The sequence below is a fragment of the Colobus angolensis genome, unplaced genomic scaffold, assembly GCF_000951035.1.
Source record: "Colobus angolensis palliatus isolate OR3802 unplaced genomic scaffold, Cang.pa_1.0 Scaffold237, whole genome shotgun sequence".
NCBI classification, from domain to species: domain Eukaryota; kingdom Metazoa; phylum Chordata; class Mammalia; order Primates; family Cercopithecidae; genus Colobus; species Colobus angolensis.
In genome coordinates, this window is record NW_012115566.1 from 1,551,490 (window position 1) to 1,570,709 (window position 19,220).

General features: G+C 42.6%; 1 protein-coding gene and 2 non-coding genes across 4 annotated transcripts; 1 reads left to right on the forward strand and 2 right to left on the reverse strand.

Moving 5' to 3' along the window:
• The first annotated feature begins 1,326 nt into the window (after nucleotides 1-1,326).
• Nucleotides 1,327-1,399, forward strand: TRNAR-UCG. Its single transcript has one exon. It is a non-coding gene; the product is annotated as a tRNA-Arg (tRNA).
• Nucleotides 1,400-6,799: 5,400 nt separating this feature from the next.
• TRNAI-UAU lies at nucleotides 6,800-6,893 on the reverse strand. Its single transcript has 2 exons — nucleotides 6,856-6,893; nucleotides 6,800-6,835 (listed from the first exon to the last, which is right to left on the reverse strand). It is a non-coding gene; the product is annotated as a tRNA-Ile (tRNA).
• A 2,631-nt stretch (nucleotides 6,894-9,524) lies between these two features.
• GPX5 (glutathione peroxidase 5) lies at nucleotides 9,525-18,708 on the reverse strand. 2 transcript variants are annotated; one of them, XM_011944884.1, is made up of 5 exons: nucleotides 18,620-18,708; nucleotides 14,969-15,122; nucleotides 12,593-12,710; nucleotides 12,060-12,159; nucleotides 9,525-10,525 (listed from the first exon to the last, which is right to left on the reverse strand). In XM_011944884.1, exons 1-5 carry the CDS (start codon nucleotides 18,704-18,706, stop codon nucleotides 10,319-10,321), a joined length of 666 nt encoding a protein of 221 aa, XP_011800274.1. In that variant the 5' UTR covers nucleotides 18,707-18,708; the 3' UTR covers nucleotides 9,525-10,318. The 2 variants fall into 2 exon arrangements, with proteins under 2 accessions (XP_011800274.1, XP_011800275.1); XM_011944885.1 differs by lacking the exon at nucleotides 12,593-12,710.
• Between the last annotated feature and the right edge of the window lie 512 nt (nucleotides 18,709-19,220).

Sequence of the window (19,220 nt, forward strand, 5' to 3'; positions counted from 1 at the left end):
CGTCTTGGCCTCCCAAAGTGTTGGGATTACGGGCGTGAGCCACAATGTGCAGCCTCTTGCTGCACTTTTTTTTCTTTTAAAACTAATTCTTTCTCATCTTTTAGGTCTCAGAGTAAGTTTGGTTCCTAGGTGTTCACTGAACCCCTTCAGGCTGGGTTAAGAACAGATCCCTGCAAGCTGACACTTTGACCAGGTGGGTGAGAGAATCCGGGTGGTGCTTTCGTGGAGGGCAAGAGAAAGAGAGCGCAGCGTCCTCAGGGTGCAGTTGCTGGATAGAAGAACTTTTCAGTAAATAAATGTTTCTCCAGCCCTTCTGGAATGTGAAAAATCTGTGTAACAGACTTTGGGAGAGCCGGAAGCCAGGATGAAGAGGCAGGTCCCATAGAGGTTCTCCAAGAGTTCCCAGTAATGGGGGGAATGAGACCACCATATGCGCCCAGTTGCTTTCACCACGCCCCCGGCACCCACAGGAGGGGGTCCACACAGGTGTAGTTGGTTCAGTGGCCAGGCCTCGCGTGCGCCTTTCTTTCCTGTGTGTTTCCCACCGGCACATCACTAGTGGGAGGTCAAAATCCTGCGAGTCAAATGAAGAACTGAAATGAAAATACACAACCGCTAAGAAGTGGTTCGAACCTCAACTTTCCGGGCCTAAAGCGCGCTCCTGCCCCTTGAACCACACAGCGCCACCACCAGGTGGTTGCACAAGATAATAGGTATTTTCTACATTATTCTCTAAGTGACCGCTAGACTCTTGGGCTTTTAACAAACGTCTCACTACAGAGTATTCAGCAGGGTCTAGTTTTGATTACCAAGCGGAGCCAGGCCTAGGAAGATGTCTCTATTTAATGCTAATTGCAGCTGTTGCAGCTGAATTGGACGCCAAGCTGAGAAGGTCGCCTGAGGGGGTCTTTCTCGTTCACTTGGTGATTTTCATTTACTTCCAGAGGGTTTCAATGCTAAATGCAAACTGATCATGTGTAGTAGTGATTATAGAGAGACATTCAATACTTTTCCTTTTCCCTTTCTTTACAGCTTTTTGTCACTGGCTGAGAGAAGCAATGTGGTGCATGTGCAAAATTTGGTGTAACATTTGGTGTCAAGGTAAGGGTAGGAGTTTGGAGAAAATCGAAATACTCACTTTGCATTACCCTGTTATTGTGTGACACTGGAAAGTTATTTAGCTTTTGTATTATTACACTATATTTGAAATTAGGTTAACAACAGAAATCATGTCATATAAGTAGAACCATACAATATATATAAAATGCAGGTTAATAGCCAAGACTTACAACATTTCTTACATTTTTTGCACTTAGGAAAGCGTAGGACCACGTGGCCTAATGGATAAGGCGTCTGACTTCGGATCAGAAGATTGAGGGTTCGAATCCCTTCGTGGTTGACACTCCCTTTTTCACTTTCCCGTCCCTAACTTTCAAGCAACACTGCGCAACCTCCCACACCCCAAAATTATAGCATTCAATTACTTTCGGAAAGTGAACGTGAATTCTCTGCAGTCCTTTCCCGAGGAAATGGGAAGTTGAATCACACACCTCTTTGGAGTTGCGAGTGATTCAGGTGGAGCCAGCACACCACCTTTCAGCTGTCTGCACTTTGGAGGAAGTGCTTGGCCAGGCTGGCACACAGGTGCCTGGAGTCTGGGGTGGGATGGGGAGAACGTGCGCCCTGGTCCAGGCGCATCCTCTTCCCGCCTGTTGAGTGGGCTCAGTGAGCTCAGTTGAGCTTTATTCACCTGGTCCCGCAGGGGGCGACCATCACGTTTCCACTGGTCCCGGCGCTCGGTTACAAGTTTGACTCGCAGACACACAAAAGAGTGTATCTTGAGAGCCTTGTATTTTGAGGTCAGTTTAAATATCGCCCCCTTTCGAAAGGAAAGCTTCTCACATTTTAGAGGAGCTTTAAAACCCGCTCCTGATTCAGGTGGATGTGGTCGTTGACCGGAAGCGTTCTTTCTCTGCCGGGGCCCGCTCCTGGGTTCTCCCTCACATCGCGGGGCGAATTAGACTGTCCGCAATATCTGAGGAACCAAGGTGTTAACAGAGACCTGAAAATAGGAGGAGAGGCGACCCAGGAAAAGATCTTGAAGAGGAAGCCGCTTCTCCAAAAGGCGAAAGAGATCCTTTGTAATGCCCTTTATAATAAACCAGTAAAAGTCAAAACAATTGTCTGGGCAGGAAGATATAAAAAAATAGAACAAAAACATTAAGCCAGTAAACGTTAAAACAAAACAAAAGGGGAAAGAATCTGGCCAAATACATTTGAATACTTAGATGAAATGGACAAATTATTAGGACAGCGTGACTTACTAAGTATGATTAAAGAACGGAGAGCAATAATGAATAGTCAAACTACGAAATAAATTGAATTAGCTGTCAAACATCTTCCTACTGAGAAAACCCCATGTCCCATCACTTATCTGGGGCTTACAAGGTCAGGAGATCGAGACCATCCTGGCCAACATGGTGAAACCCCGTCTCTACTAAAAAATACAAAAAATTAGCTAGCTGGACGTGGTGGCGGGCATCCGTAATCTCAACTACTGGGGAGGCTGAGGCAGGAGAATCTCTTGAACCCGGGAGGCGGAGGTTGCAGTGAGCCGAGATCGCACCACTGCACTCCAGCCTGGCGACAGAGCGAGACTCCATCTCAAAACAAAAAACAAACAAGCAAAAAATCCAACGAGACACAATCTCTTCCACAGTATAGAAAAAAGAGAGGGAAAAGACCCACAACTATACTCGCAGAATGGCATAGATATATTTTTCCAGACAATGTACTCTAAAGAGTTTTATTGTGGCATAATTCCCATGCAATAAACTGCACAAGTTTAAACTATGTGTAAGTTTTACACATATATATAATCATATACGTGTAATATGTGTAATCATGAAATGACCAGTACAATAAAGATAATGAACATAGACATCACCCCGAAAAACTTCCTCCTGCACTCTTGTAAGCCCTGTTCCCCTCTTACAACCAGGTATGCTTTCCGTTGTTATATGTTCATAGTTTTCAGAATTTCATGGAGTGGGATCATACAGTATGTACTCTTAAAACAATTCTTTCATTCATTATCATTATTTTGAGGTTCAAGCAATTCTCCTGCCTCAGCTCCCGAGTAGCTGGGACTACAGTCGCACGCCACCATGCCCAGGTAATTTTTGTATTTTTAGTAGAGACAGGGTTTCACCATGCTGGCCAGGCTGGCCTCGAATTCCTGACCTCGTGATCCACCCACCTCAGCCTCCCAAAGTGCTGGGATTACAGGCATGAGCCACTATGCCCAGCACTTTGCCAGAGACTTTTAAATGGTTGATTTGAAAAAAATAATTTTCACCAGTTTCACTTGGGAGCAGGTCTGCAGGGCTCTTTTCACTTCATGTTGAAAGTCAATCTCTGGAGGTATCTCTCATACATCACTCATCCCTCCATATATATTTCTCCTCCCTCATCCTTCCTACTTAATTTCATCATAATTCTAAATTCAGGGTTTATTGGTTATAAAAAATTATTCACAGCTGTGCCATGTAGTACTATGATTATATTTTGTATCTTATGTGCCTTTTAGTTTTCTGCAAAGTTATTAACTGCCTTTTTCTTTTATGATCATGTAACCAATTCATCTCAATTGATTTTCCTTGAATTTAAGTAACTCTCAATATGGTGAAATACCTCAAGGAACCTATGAATTTTAATATTTTTCTTAGTGGTCTCCTCTCTGGAGCCTTCATCCCCCTGCTTCAATCTAGACTGGTTGTTCTCTAGGCATGTTACACAGGTGTCTTCCTGGGGTTTTTCTTCCAACGACCTGGGATATACTTTGCCTTCCTCCTATTTTTGACCCCTATGTTTTCCTTTTTTTTAGTGTTGTATCATTTTGATGGAGAATAACCTCTAGGAATTTTCTGAGAGGGTGACTCTGTAAATGGCTTTATAACATACTCGGTTTGTTTGATTGCTAGTTTGACTAATAAATTAGGAAATTCTGTCATAATTTATGACATTGTTCAATTTTCATTTTCAACTCTTCTATCAAATGCAACATTTCTAAATAAAACACACAGATGCTGCTTTCTGTTCAGATTTAGTTTAAAATCCAAAGCAAAAAAAAAAAGTTTTGCCTGATTCTGGTATCTTGCCTGGTGGGAAGGTACTCAGGAGTATCTGGAAAAGAGAACTGTACACCCTGCTTCTAGCCACCCTGATGACAAGTATGTGACACATAAGAATTGTCTGTTATGGAATTTTCTTGAAAGAATATTAGGCAAACTGGAAACAAGGTACCAAGTATGACTATCTGGCATCTCTAAACTACTACAATTTTTTAAAATTAAATATTCAAATGTTTTTCAACATGGATATCAAACCCTTTTCTCCTTGTCATGGGTGACAAGGCAAATCAGCACACCTACCAAAAGGACAGCCAGCACTAGGAAAATGCAGCGAGAAATAACTGTGGACTCTGCAGTTTAGTTTACAAAATCAGGCAAGGACTGTGGGACACCTCTATCCAGTCATACCTCAACTCACTCTAGAGATCTGGAAGCTCTGGGTCTTTCAGAGCAGGAAGCCTGAGCTTGGTGCAAGGACACAAAGAATCAGAAGCTTACTCCAAGGATCAATTTGAACAGCCCAGGATTCCAAATGATTCTGGAGTTTCCGTGTTGTGGCAAGAGGAGAGAAGACCAACTTCTTGGGGCAATGAGAAGATCCCCCAAAATCATAACTCCTAACTTACCCTAGGTGCTTGCTTTGTGCTCAGAAATATGCTTACTGCTTATATCCATCATTTATATCTGTATAACAAATCTTACTCAAATTTAGTGGCTTAAAACAACAATTGTTTCTTCTGTTTACAATTCTTCAGGTCAATGATTTGAGCTATCTTTAGCTGGGCAATTCTTTTGTTGGTTTTGTCTTGGATCGCTCGTTTGATTGTGGTCACCTGGCAGTTTGACTGAGACTGAATGGTCCATGATGGTCCCACTAACATGTGTGGGGTGTCAGCTGGACTGCCTGGGATGGCTGAGATGGCTGAGACTCTCTCTCCGTGTGGTCTTCCACCTCAGATGCTCGATGAGGTTTCCATACACAGTGGTATCAAGGTTCTAAGAGGTAAGTGACAAGGTTTCTTGAGGCCTAATCTTAGAACTCCTACACCACTATTTCTACACCATTTCACAGAATTCTATTAGTCAAAGCAAACACAAAGTCAACTCACATACAACAGGGAGGGAAACAGACTTGGCTTCTTGATGAAAGCTGCTGCAAAATTGCATAAGACCTGGTGTGGTGGCTCATGTCTGTAATCACAGCACTTTGGGAGGTGGAGGCAGGCGGACCACTTGAGCTCAGGGGTTTGAGAACAGCCTGGGCAATATAGTGAAACCCTGACTCTACTACTATAAAAATACAAACAATAGCCAGGCATGGTGGCGCATGCTTGTAATCCCAGCTACTTGAGCAGCTGAGGCATGAGAATCGCTTGAACCCAGGAGGTGGCGTTGCAATGAGCCAAGATCGCACCACTGCACTCCAGCCTGGGGGACAGAGCCAAACCCTGTCTCAAAAAAACAAAACAAAACAAACACACATACACACACATTACAGAGGGATATGCATACAGAGATGGGAGGAACTTGCGACCATTAATCGTTAATTTATTATTGTGGCCATTAATCGTTTATTATCAAACAACATGGTGAATAGCTCTCCTATTGATATGTTCATTGCACATCTTGGTTAAGTAAATTATCCACTATCACTTTTTTTTTAAAACCAAGTGTTAATTCAAATTGGTCTGTAGCTGTTGTTTTGAACCCACTTTTACCTTGTGGGCAGCTCAGAATGGAACCAGGGAGAATGTAAACACTTCAAAATGCAGCAGCAGCTAGAAAAGAACGGGTAGTGCTGAGCATTTGCAAACGGGCAGTCATAAATCTGTGAAGAGGGAGAGCTGTATTGTGTCTCCAGGATGTCTCAGATGTTTAAGATCCAGAAGGTGAGATTGGTGGCCCACATACAGGCTTCCTGCTCAGCTCCGAGGCTGTACTGGGTCGGTTTATTTTTTGAGACTCAATACCCGTGTCTTTGTCATAACTACAGACATCATAGACTCATTAAGAATCCCAGAGGAATGAAGAAACTGAGGTAGGGAAAGCAGATTCAGAGACAAGAAAAGTCCCACTTACACAATGATTTTAAAACCTAAGATCGTCCTTGTTTCACCGAGTTGAAAAGTCACACAGAAACACTTGTCATGAAATTTTATATATGCCTAATCTATCTGGGCCTGAGACTGTGAAGGTCAGGTTTCTCTGAGACAGGGTCTCACTCTGTCACCCAGGAACCACAGGGGCGCGCCACCACGCCTGGCTAAATTGTATTTTTTGTAGAGACGGGGTTTCATCACGTTGCCCATGCCTGGTCTTGACCTCCTGGGCTCAAGAGACCAGCTCTCCTCTGCCTCACAAAGTGCTGTGATTACAGGCGTAAGCCACCATGCCCGGCCAGTTTCTTATTGAAATGAATACTGTGAAGAGCTATTTTAGCAACTGTCATACACTTGTTCCCGATGTATTGGACAAAGGCAAGCATCAAAAAGGACCGTGTGATGGCGTTTATCACCCATGACCTTAAGCAGGGACATTTAAATCAAATCACACGAGGGTTCTGAGTACAGTCTAAATCACAACGGTACATACATCGCTGAAAGGAATCGCAGATGCAATAAGCTCTCCCCATTTTCGGATTTCTACAGGTCAGAGAATAGTAAAACTGCTCCAGGTGAGGCTTGAACTCACAACCTCGGCATAGCTCACAGGTGCACTGTCTTATAAGTACCGCGCGCTAACCGATTGCGCCACTGGAGCCACGGAGATAATATGGATTTGGAAAGGTATAAGAGAAGACGCTGTTACAGATTGAAGATGAACTCTTTAAACATTGTTTTTTAAGGTATTAAATAATATGAGCTTTAGGCACCTTCTAATACGGGACTTCCACGAATGGGATTAAAAGCAACAATCAAGGGAACCCCGGAATTAGCTGATCCGGAGCCCTTTTCCTCCCAACTCAGAGATGCCCTGGGGACTCAGGGTTGCCTTCACCGGTACCTTGAATTTCTGCTCAGATTTTCCCACAGCTTTTCTAAAGTCAGACAATAATTTAAAAACATTTGAATGAAAGTCACATTGGTTCACCAAAAGCAGCAGGAAGCGAAGATGGCTGCATGCAAAATAGACGTGTCAATCACTACCTTCCGAGCGAAGTTTCCACCAAGAAGTGCGTATTCCGCCTGCACAAAACCAGCGAGCGCATTTTCCATTGTTTCGGAATCCCGCGGGCTATCCATCTTCCCCGTTCTAGTTCCTGTCTCTCCACTCTGCGTTCGGCTACACTATTTGCTACTTTAAACGAAATGCCAGCCTCCCACTCCCATCCAGACACTCGCTGATTTTAAATCTAATGTTAATAATGCTTTGCTACTCGGAAACACTCAGAGAGCGAATATTTCCTTTACAAAATCACTGTTTTCGACGTATAGATGCAACGCAGGCTAAGTAAATACAGAAAAACAGTAATATAATTATTTAAAAATTTGCCAAAGTCTCATATCTTGAGAAATCCATTGTTTACATTTGTTATATTTCATGTCAGGCTTTTTCTATGAAGGTTCAACAGAGAAAGATTAAATATTTTTAAAATTTTTGTTAAAGTAATTGAACAATATAACAAAATGGCCCCTCTCACCAGCACATTCCTTTTTTGTTTTTTCAAACCGAATGTCCTTTGGCCTTCCGGTGATGTACGTTTATCTAGTGGGGTTCCCAGCACTGCATGGTAAATCACTTGAACCCACCCACTTTTCTGAACTTTTGATCCCCTATTTCTACCACCTGCTGAAACAGTTCTGGTGTTTCCACCACATTGAGAGAGAGACATTTTTCCTTTTCTCCGAGTAGGAGACATCCGAACAGTGTGTTGGGTTCTTGACAGAGTATAAAAATTCTGTATTCAGGGAGAGCGCTCCCATATCAGTGAAGTCTCCTTATCTAACTTGACGTTGCACTCCCCTTCTTCAGGTACTCTGAGAACCTAGTTCGATATGAGGCAGATTCTGAGTGGGAGCAGAGGCACATAATATTTGGCCAGAGTCACCTGCATTGTTTTCAAGCAAGAAGGATATGCTAACCCTCAATAAGAAGGGGTGGGCCACTTCTAAAAGTTTTGAGGATCCTGGAAATTTTGGGGATTTGGATATTCTAATACCTCAAACCAGATGTCTCCATGTTGAGCCTCAGCTCACTGCAGCAGCCTTGACTTCTAGGCCCAAGTGGTCTTCCTACCTCAGCTTCCCTAGCAGCTGGGATCATGGGTGTGTGCCGCTATGCCTGGCTATGTTTTTTATTTTGCAGAGATGGGCTTTCCCTATGTTACCTAGGCTGATTTTGAACTCCTGGACCCAAGAGATCCTCCTGCTTCTGCCTCCGAAAGTGCTGGGATTACAGACGTGAACCACCATGACTAGCTGGAAGCTAACTTCTTTTAGAGTTTTACATACTATTCCTATGATTAAGTCTTGAGCCTGAACTTTAGATTTTGGTGCTCTTAAGTTGCAGATAGGAGAGGTCCTTTATACATCCCATGGAGACACACTTTCACAGTTAGCCTTAATTTAATAATATATCATCCTCAGTCTTTAATTATCGCTCTCCAAAACATCAATTTCCTCTGGCAACGACCATCCAATTCTATTATGTTATAATTAGCATTCCCCTCATGTTTCTCAAGCACCTGAAACTTCATGTCTGCTAGTGCGTATTCTTCCGCCAGTTTACCATACCAGTTCAGGTTTGGCAAAAGTTTTGACAACCGCACTGCTACTTGTGACGGTGGTTGTTTGTGCTCCACACATCTCCTCATGGTCAACCAGACAGTGAATAATTCAACTCCAAAAACCTCCTGTCAGCATCTTCTTTCTCAGATCATATTTGGTACCAACAATTACTGGTTGGATTCCCTAGAAAGTAGATTCTAAGATGGATATTTGCATTCAGAAAGTTTACTAGGGCATTAACTGAGAATCAGCATGGAGGGTTGGGAGGGTGGCAAAGAAGAGAAGCAGAATTTGTCAGAGGGAAAAATCAGGGTGCAGTGCAAGCACAAAATGCCACGGGCCTACCCCTTGTGCATGTCTAGAGCTAGTACGGCCCTTCAAAGTTGTGCTAAGTTGAGCAGTCAGGGTTTGGCCTCTATGCCTCTCGGGAACCAGTAACTGGATACAGGCTGCACTGGAAAGGGGACACACTTAGGTTGAGGCAATTTCTGAAGAGGAATGACAACTGAGAGGTATCGGGTGACAGCCTTCCAAATGTAAATCTTTCTGTCTGGGGGCTGAGGTCATGTGGGCAATACATCATTTGTGACAGAGTAAGAAGGAGGAGGGAGATAAAATGAGTTCAAGCACCAGACGGGATTTTAAAACCACCGTAGAAATCGTCGATGCTGCAGAAAACATTTTATTGGAGACAGTGGCAGGGCTCATTCTGAAGCTGAGGAATCCAGGGTTGAGATGGGAAATCCCATCCTTCAAAAGATAAAGGGCGTTCCTGTCCAGGTGCCATAACCTGAATGTATTAAAGATCAGACAATAAGGAAAACTTTTGTGGGGCCAAACAGAGACAGGTTCTGGGTCCCACCAGCATGGAGATGCCCTCTCTTCTTGTGAAGCAATGTTCTTGCTCCCACAGGAGAATGGCTGGTGGGAGGAGGTGTCATGGATGAAAACTGAGCCAGAACAGTTGGAAACTGATGATACATGTTTGTCCTAGGAGACAAAAACTGTTACGAAGTGGAACCTAAATTGTGTGACTATGACCCCGTTGCTATTTCTACACCTCTAGGGTGGAGAGAGATGAAAGAGTCAGAATGTCTAGGAATGTTCTTCTTCAGGATGTGATGGCCGACTGAACCATTGTCGTGGAAGGATGATTTCCCTCTGGTGGATATGAATGATTCAACCTGTAACAGAGGTCTGGGGATTTTAGGTTTCCATTTTTTTCAGTCTTCACACACATACTCTTGAGAGGCAAAAGAGCAGTATCCTTCCAAATATAAATCTAGTTTGTGGAGAGTGGGAATTCTGGCAGTATGTGGAGGTGATTTGCTCAGGTGGAGCCCATGCAGGAAGAGAGTGTGGTGAGAAGATGGATATTCCTTTTTTGGGGGGAGAGGGGGAGCAAGTCATTAGGTGAGAAGTAGAAGTAGGATTGCTCCTGCCCTTAACTGCACCTTCCTATTTGGTTTTGAATTGCTTCAAGTACGCCAGGATGTCTGTCTTGACTGAGCTGACCGTAGCCCGGTGGGACCAGCGCATGACAGGGATTCCATCAGGCCCCACCAGGAACTTTTCAAAGTTCCAGCGAATGTCATGGACCTTTACAGGGTCCCAGGATATAGATTTGAATGTGCCCAAAATCTCAGAGGGATGAGGACAGGAGTGCTAAAGCAGAGAGATGGAAAAGAGAAACAATGTTATTTCTGCTCCTGGATCATCCAGGCTATTTTTACTCACGGGTAATCCACCCCCTCCTATACCTAGATATTTTAACTTCCTGTTATTCCTAAAAATCTCCATAGATTCTTGAATCACCACTATGCCAACTACCAAGAATATTATACATATTATAGCAAAATCTGCTCTCTTGCAGTTTCTCCCCATAACCCTATCACAAAATTTTGCTGCCATAGATAAGACGTGTTACCTTTAATGCTTTTGGTTTCCTTTCTTCAAAATAAATAGCTTGGATTGGAATGTGGTTTTCCAGGTCTTAGGGTTCCATGGGCCACTAATACTTCAATAATTATCTTTTGGGACCAACACTGAATTACTAATATTTTGTCAAAAACCAAAAATTTTTAAAACACCATCATTTGTCACTTAATTTAAAAAGACCATTGGAAAAATAAACTGCATGTGGGTTATAATTTGTGAATAAAGGGAAGCCCTATAAGTTAGACGAATTGAGTTCATAAAAAACTTCTTACACTGTTCCTTTTTTTGTTGTTTTGTTTTGGAGACAAAGTCTCGCTCTGTCCCCCAGGCTGGGGTGCAGAGGCATGATACACTGTTCTGTTGTCTTCAACTTATTGAGGATATATAAAGTCTTAACACGGACCAGTCTTGGTTCACAGTCCAGCATTTAGGAGCAATTCACTTTGGTAATCTTTAGGGTTCTTTCAGCTCTGGCATTCTCTATGTCTAAACATCAGTGTTTCATAAAAGGTACCTACTACACTGTATCATACCTGTTGGTTTGTTTTGTTTTTGTTTTTGCTTTTTTGAGACAGTGTCTTGCTGGTTGCCTAGTGTGGAATGCAGTGGCACAATCATAGCTCACTTCTGCCTCCAGCTCCTGAGCTCAAGCAATTCTCTGGCTTCAGCCTCCCGAGTAGCTGAGACTACAGGTACATGCCACCACACCCAGCAATTTTTAAATTTGTTTTGTAGAGACAGAATCTCACTGTGTTGCTCAGGCTGGTTTTGAACTTCTGGCCTCAAGCAATTCTCCTGTCCTGCCTTAGTCTTCCAAAGTGCTGGGATTACAGACATGAACCACCACAACCAGCTAGATAGCTAATGGTTTCTAACTCTCTCTCCAGTATAAACTCATCAAAGGTAGAGACTGTGCCTTATTCATCTTTATATCCTTATTATTTAGATTGCTTTATAAATAGTGGGCATTCATCAAGTGTACCTGGAATGAATGAATGAATGTCAACGAGCAAAAGAGGGTGGTCCTAGCTAAAGTTGCCATTCCACACAACTCTCTTCACCACACAAGTTAGAGCCCCACAGATACTCACAGATTAATCTCCAGATCTGCATGTGGAATGTGGAATGCTGATCTGGAGATTTTCTCCAAAAAGACCAATCCCACCTCCAGGCCAGAGCCCTTGGATCCATTTCTGCCACATCAACTCTATGCTAGGAATATTAGAAAAGAGGAGGAGGCTTATACCAGGAATTTACTCACCTTCAAGAAGCTGAAGACTTTCTGTTCTTTTTCACCATTCACATCCCCTTTCTCAAAAAGCTGGAAATTAGGTACAAATCCTCCCCCTGGACGGACATACCTGCAACAAGCCGTAATGTTCCCAGGAAGCTCCAGGATATACAAGTAAAGGTTATAATGGGATACTAGGATTTGTATCATGAAATCATGAAAAAGGGGAGAAAGAGGAAAGTATCATTGTGAGTAGGGAGAAATACGGCCATGTTTTGGCTTTGGGCTCTCTGACTCACTTTATTTCTCTCTATCCCACGACCCGTCTCTTTTCCTCCATCCCTTCTGTCTTCCATAGTCCATTCAAGTCTCAGCCAGGGATGGAGAAAGAGTCTCTGGAAACTGCCAGACGCTTATCAGGGTAGGCCAAAGTTAAACGCTGCTTGCTATGCCCCTGAGCCTATTAATCCAAACCTCCCCAGAAGTTCCTGAGCTGAAAGGGCCTCTGGAGACTGAGGAAAGTTACACAGGCACCTCCTATTGGATTTCAAGAAGACACTTACTTGAGCCCAGGAAGAATCTCTTTGTTATCTCCTGGTTCTTGCTTTCCAAATTGGTTGCAGGGAAAGCCCAGCACAACTAGACCATAGGGCTTCAGCTCCTCCTGGAGTGCATTTAGTTCTGCGGTTAGAGGAGGGACAACATATTGGTCTGGGTGGAGATTCTGCCTTGTGCAGGGATCTTTCCCTGGGGTTACCCATTTTACAGAGAAGGAAACAGAGGCCCAGGGAGGGAAACAGCTGTACATCAGAAGGGTTGTTAGTGGCATAGCTGAAGTTAGAGGCCGGATCTTCAGACGTGCACTCAAAAGCCTTTTGTTACGGTGCAGTGTTTCCCATACCTGCAGCACATCAGAATCAGCTGAAGGCCCTTCCCTAAAAATAGGGATGCCCAGGTCCCATTTCAGAGAGTTTTCTGTTCCTCTGAAATGGGGCTTAGTCGTCTTTATTACTCAAAAGCTCAACAGGTGATTTTTTTTTTTTTTTGAGACGGGCGACTCTGTCGCCCGGGCTGGAGTGCAGTGGCGCGATCTCGGCTCACTGCAACCTCCATCTCCTGGGTTCTGACGATTCTCCTGCCTTAGACTCCCTAGTAGCTGGCACTACAGGTGCGTGCCACCATGACCAGCTAATTTTTTTTGTATTTTTAGTACAGACGGGGTTTCACCATGTTAGCCAGGATGGTCTCGATCTCCTGACCTCGTGATCCGCCCGCCTCGACCTCCCAAAGTGCTGGGATTACAGGCGTGAGCCACAGCGCCCGACCTGAATCTTTCTTTTTTAAAGGAAAAGACACAGATAATGAGGACTGAGCTCCTCTCCTCTGTGCAGCCTGGCTCACCCTGAGTGGAGTGGAAGTAAAACTGACAAAGGCAAAGAGAACCAGAGAAATTTGAAGTCAACCATCCTAACATTTTTCAACAATCCTCAAGATGCTGAAGATGCATTCTTCCTAAAAATCCTCAGTGATATGCTGAAACACAAGCTTCAGCTGCCTTCGTCCACTACCAGGAAATTTTCCAACTTGTCTGCTCAGACTTTTATAATCAGCTTCTTTGTTAACCCTTTCTGAGCCAGATGCCTTTAGTCCCTTGACAAACAGTAACCAGTCCCACTCAGATTCAGCTCAGCCAATTGGCACCTCCTCTAGTCCTTTTTTTAAAAAAAAAAAACAGAGATTGCCTTCCTGTTTTCACAGGGTTCCTCAGTACCCCTCCCTATATCCTTCCATTGTCTGTTATCTGCAGGGTGGAAACTGAATAAATCGATTCTTAAAGTCCCTATAAACTGGGAAAACAAATTATGTTCCAATAAATATTATTCAGTCTTAAGAAAGAATGAGGAAATGATCTGAACTCAAATGTATTTTATTAATTAAAAAATCAAGGCAACAAATAGTATTTATAGTGGGTTATCAGCTTGGGAGGGGGAAGCAGAAAAAAGAATATATGTATTCTGTAGACATGATAATATTGGTCTACTGAAGGGAGGGGAAGAAGGTGGAAACCTTTGGTTCTAATTTTTTTTCCTTTTGAACTTTGAGACTTGTGAATATAATACTTATTCAAAACGTAATTAAAAACAAAAAATGAAGGTCTTATTACTTCAAATATAAGAAGTACATTTGTCTCTGGTATAATCCATCCCGTTTGTTTTTACTGATTTTTAAACCACATGCCCTAAAATATGAGAAAATTATTCCCTGAATAATGTACAAAAAGGGAGGAAAAACTACATCCTAAAAGGGGTTGAGGTTGAAGAGGGAGTATTTGCTTCTATTACAGCCTCATCTGCCAGCCCTCACTCTAATCAAATGCAGTTCCAGGTATAAAACTCCTTTTCCTTGTCATTGTAAGTTACCTGTAAAACCTTGCAAAAGTCTCAAAAACATGGGTCTTCTGTCCTGTATTTATCAAGAAGGCTTCTGGAATATTCTGAGAAGCTCCTAGCTCTCAAGTATATATTGATTCCACTGGAAATCTCAGGGAAAAGCAGAGGCAGGGCATGGGGAAGGGGTTAGCACATTTTTTCTGTAAAGGGCCAGATAGAAAATATTTCAGACTTTGTGGGCCATATGGTTTCCGTCATCACTACTCCTACAACTACTGACCTCTATTTTACAGCATGAAAGCAGCCATAGGTGATGTATAAATGAACGGGGATGGCTGCATTCCAATAAAACATTGTTAACAAAGCCAGGCTGACCAAATTTGGCCTGTATGCCAGAACTTGCTGACTTCTGATATGGGGGATGAAGTCACTTGATTATGAGTATTTATTTTGGTACATAATTAGAATTAAACTATAATTCCAAGTATAATATAGAATATAATCAGCTGGAAAATTTAGTCCCAAAGAGAAGTAGCTATGAATTCTTACCAGGATATTGCGCTGTCAGACCACAGTAGGTGGCCACGTTGACGAAGAGGATGTGCTTGCCCACATACTGCTTGAAGCGAACGTATCCGTTCTTATTAAGTGCGATGGCCTCATAGTCATAGATGGTGCCTTTCTCATCTTTGTGACAATCCATCTGGAAGATTTTTTTAAAAAGTGATAATATTGGTAACAACAATTCCTAGCATCTGTGTAATCTTTCAAAAAAGTCAAAGAATAGGTACATTCTGACCAAGACCTAGAAAACAAATAAGAGTTGTCTCAAGTGTCAATGACAAGACTGAAACTTGGTTCTTGTAACTTGGAAATAAAAAATCAAGTCTCATAAGCCAGGCAAAGAAAGACAAGCATTGCATTTTCTCACTTATTTGTGGGATCTAAAAATCAAAACAATTGAACTCATGGAGAGAGAGAGTAAAAGGGTGGTTCCCAGAGGCTGGGAAAGATACTAGAAGGGTGGGAGGGAGGTTGGGATGATTAATGCGTACAAAATAAGATAGTTAGAAAGAATGAATAAGACCTAGTATTTGATAGCACAACAGGGTGACTATAGTCAATAATAACTTAATTGTACATTTTTACATAACTGAAAGCATATAATTGGATTGTTTGTAGCACAAAAGATAAATACTTGAAGGGATGGATACCCCATTTTCCTTAATGTGATTATAACATATTGCATGTCCGTATCAAAACATCTCCTGTACCCTATACATATACACACTTACTGTGTACCCTCTCCGTGCCACACACACATAAGAATCAAGTTTCCTATTATTTTGAAAGATGTGAGATACCAGGAAATGCATGGATAATGGAAAAGGGTGTTGATTCATAAGCTGGGATGGTAGGAGCTGGAAGTAAGTGGGACTGAAGAGAAAAGCATGCTTGCCTTACATACTTCTGTAAAAGAGGCTACTCCTTGGCTCTGGATTGAAGGCCTCCTGCCTGGACTCTCTGAGAAGGGCAGGTTTTAAATTGCTGAACTATTTTTAGGATAACTTAGTTACTTCTCTTTCCCCAGGTCTTCTGACCTCTTACTCCACTCGTCAGCACGTAGAGTAGAAAGAACACTGTCCTGGGAATCAGAAGCCAGCTCCATTGTTAAATTCCTCTGTGAACCGGGGCAATTCCCATGCCAGGCCTTCAGTTTCCCCATGAGTAAAATGAAGATAATTAAAAACAAAAACAAAAAATGAAGGTCTTATTACTTCAAATATAAGAAGTACATTTGTCTCTGGTATAATCCATCCCGTTTGTTTTTACTGATTTTTAAACCACATGCCCTAAAATATGAGAAAATTCTTCCCTGAATAATGTACAAAAAGGGAGGAAAAACTACATCCTAAAAAGGGGTTGAGGTTGAAGAGGGAGTATTTGCTTCTATTACAGCCTCATCTGCCAGGTAAATTCTCTAGTAAGAATTTACCTAGATTCTTACTAGAACTCCAAGTGGGCTTTGATGTTTAACATTCTAGATTCTAATATTATCCTCACCTTGAATAACTTTCTTGTCACTCTCCTACTAACATGGTGGTCGTGTAAGCCAATACTGTGAAATCCCAGCTTTTGGTAGCTCTCAAGAAAAGAGATGGAGAACCCTAAAGTCCATCTGCAGGTGAGTCCCTGAAATCTGTCTGGCAGCATCCAACCTGCGACTCACCCAGCTCTTCAGCCCATTGTGCTCCAGGTGTCTAATATCCACCTTCATCCTCCGTTCCACCTATCCCATTCCTTCTCAAATCTCATGAACATATTAATATTTGAGCAGACTTCCACGCAACATTTGTTAAGTTCCACATAACATAAATTGTCCTGCCTGAAATTCTCATCACATGTTCTTTTATTAAATTCCTCTACAAGGCAGGTCTTATCTTATTCCTCCTCTGTCTCTACCCTTACAGGGTTCATGCAGTACCCAAAGCGTACTGATGCCACAGTACTCACCAGCACATGCTGATCCCTTTTCTTATACTGGGGAAGCTGCCACAAACTGCTCATGGAATACAAAACATGTATGACAGGAATATGAAAAGGAAGCTATATGTCCAAACCATCCAGTGAGAAGAAGGTGGAAAGGAACAGACTGAAGAAAAGAGATAAGGGCATTATCTGATAAGGAATGTCCAGACTTAAACTACGATTAAACTAGACTTCCTGGAAATGCAGTAGTCTAGTAAGGATTTTGGTTGAACACCATCCGCCCCCATTCAGGGAAGGAGTAATGCAAAACAAAACACAACTTTTCGAATCCTGTAATCCCACTGATTTTATCACTAGCATACTAGGTTGTAGCTACTCACTTCTTACTCCTGAGGAAAAAGATATTTTTCTATGCAGGTTTTTACGCCTTTCCCTAAATTTATACACATATACATGCATCAGCAAAATTGAGGGATCTATAAAGAGAATATTGTGTGAAAGTATCCATTCTTATCTTCATGTTGCCTAGTTTCAAGGTAAACATTTGCAAGAATTTGCCTTTTTTTTTCTTTTGCTACTGCAATGACAATCACTCATAGTCATGTTGGGTACCAGGATGCAAGAGCTTAGAGAGACTCTCAGTTCAAAGACTCCTTTTAGTCCAGTTTACTTCTGATATTGACTGCTGTTTCAAATTTATTGAAGTCTATATGCCATGTCTCAATTATCTCTAAATGCAGCTTTTATTAAGCAAATTCTGTAGCCCAGAATCTCCACACTCAATTAAGCACCACAGGTAACATAAAAACCGTATCAATTCTCAAAATAGAAGTTCACCCAGGAAATTATCTAGTTAATTTTAGAGGCGAGGGATGGGGAGATCTTATTAGAACTGCATTTTGTAGAATGTATTATACGCATAAAATTGTTGTTCACCCGCTCACAAGGTAGTTACTGTTACCCATAAATTTACAATGAGAAAACAGAGGTTAATTTGTCCAAAGCCAAAAGTGGTAACCCATTATGTAAATGAAAGTTTGCCTTTACCTAACTTCATGATTATTTTTTGCCTCCAAGTTATCGCATTCATTATTATCCTTTCCTGAACTGCCCCTTCTGCTGCCAGACACATGTGTCTTATCAATAAGGTAACGAGCCATTAATTGCGCATAGAACAGAGGCCAGAATCCAAGATGCCTGACTCCAAATCCAGTTGTTTTAGGGCTCTGATTCTTTTTTTTTCATGTTTTATGTTTCTCTGATAACTCTGACTTTATCCATCCTTAAAACTTTCACATTTGTTTTTTCCTCCTCTTCAAGGGGTTCTTGCTGAGTTGTGTCTGAGACGAGTCCACTCAGCTTCTCCTCCAAACCCCAGTCCCCACCTACTGTAAGGCCCATCGCTGTCCCAGCCGCAGACCCAGCTCTGAAGCAGAGACTGATGTGGCCGGAGAGGTCTCCAGGGGGCCTCCACCTGAAGAAAGGGAGAAAGGACTACAGTATGGAGACCCTTTCTTCCCTAGTCATATTCAATGCAAGGAACACCCATCCATAGGAGTGAAGAAGATTCAAGGAGAAAAAAAGCAAGATTTAGGGGAACAGGCAAAGAAGAAGAAAGCAGGAGTTGGAGTCTTACAAGAAGGACTGGAGGGCAGGGTCTGGAAGTAGAACAGAAGAGTAACTACCATGCCCTCTCTGGAGCTCACTCACCTTCATCTTCTCCTGCTTGGGGCTTGTTTGCACAAAGCAGGCTAGGAGAAGGGGAAGCAGATGGACGACCCTTAACTGTGCAGTCATGACTAGTGTTTGTAGATTGCTAGTCTGGGGGCCTGAGGTCCTTGCCCACCTCCGCAGTCTTTTGGTATCTTGGCAGGGACTTAGCCCAAGCCTCCACAGGCCAATCATAGGGCTGCAAGGATTCTGGACGCATGAGGTCGGGGTGAGGATCGCAGAACTCAAACCACATCCTGTCCCACACACACCCCCGTGAGCACTCAGCGCTCACCAGTGCAATGAGGACCTGGGACTCACAAGTTCTGGGAAAATTATAAATGGGTGATGGCAAGCCATCTGAGGTCCTTAAACCCTGCTGTCTATTTTTCCTCAATGTATGGAAGTGTCTAGATGCTGATGCAACCTCCCAGTAAAGTCACTGCAAAAGCGTTGGTCTAGACATCTGAAATGTTATTTCTAATATTATTTGAGCTTGAAAAAAATCAAAGGATGGGCCGGCCATCTAGTATCTCTCAAAAAGAGTTAGGAGGAAACTGGCCAGAGGAGGGGAAATAGTCACAATGTATGCGAAGGACAG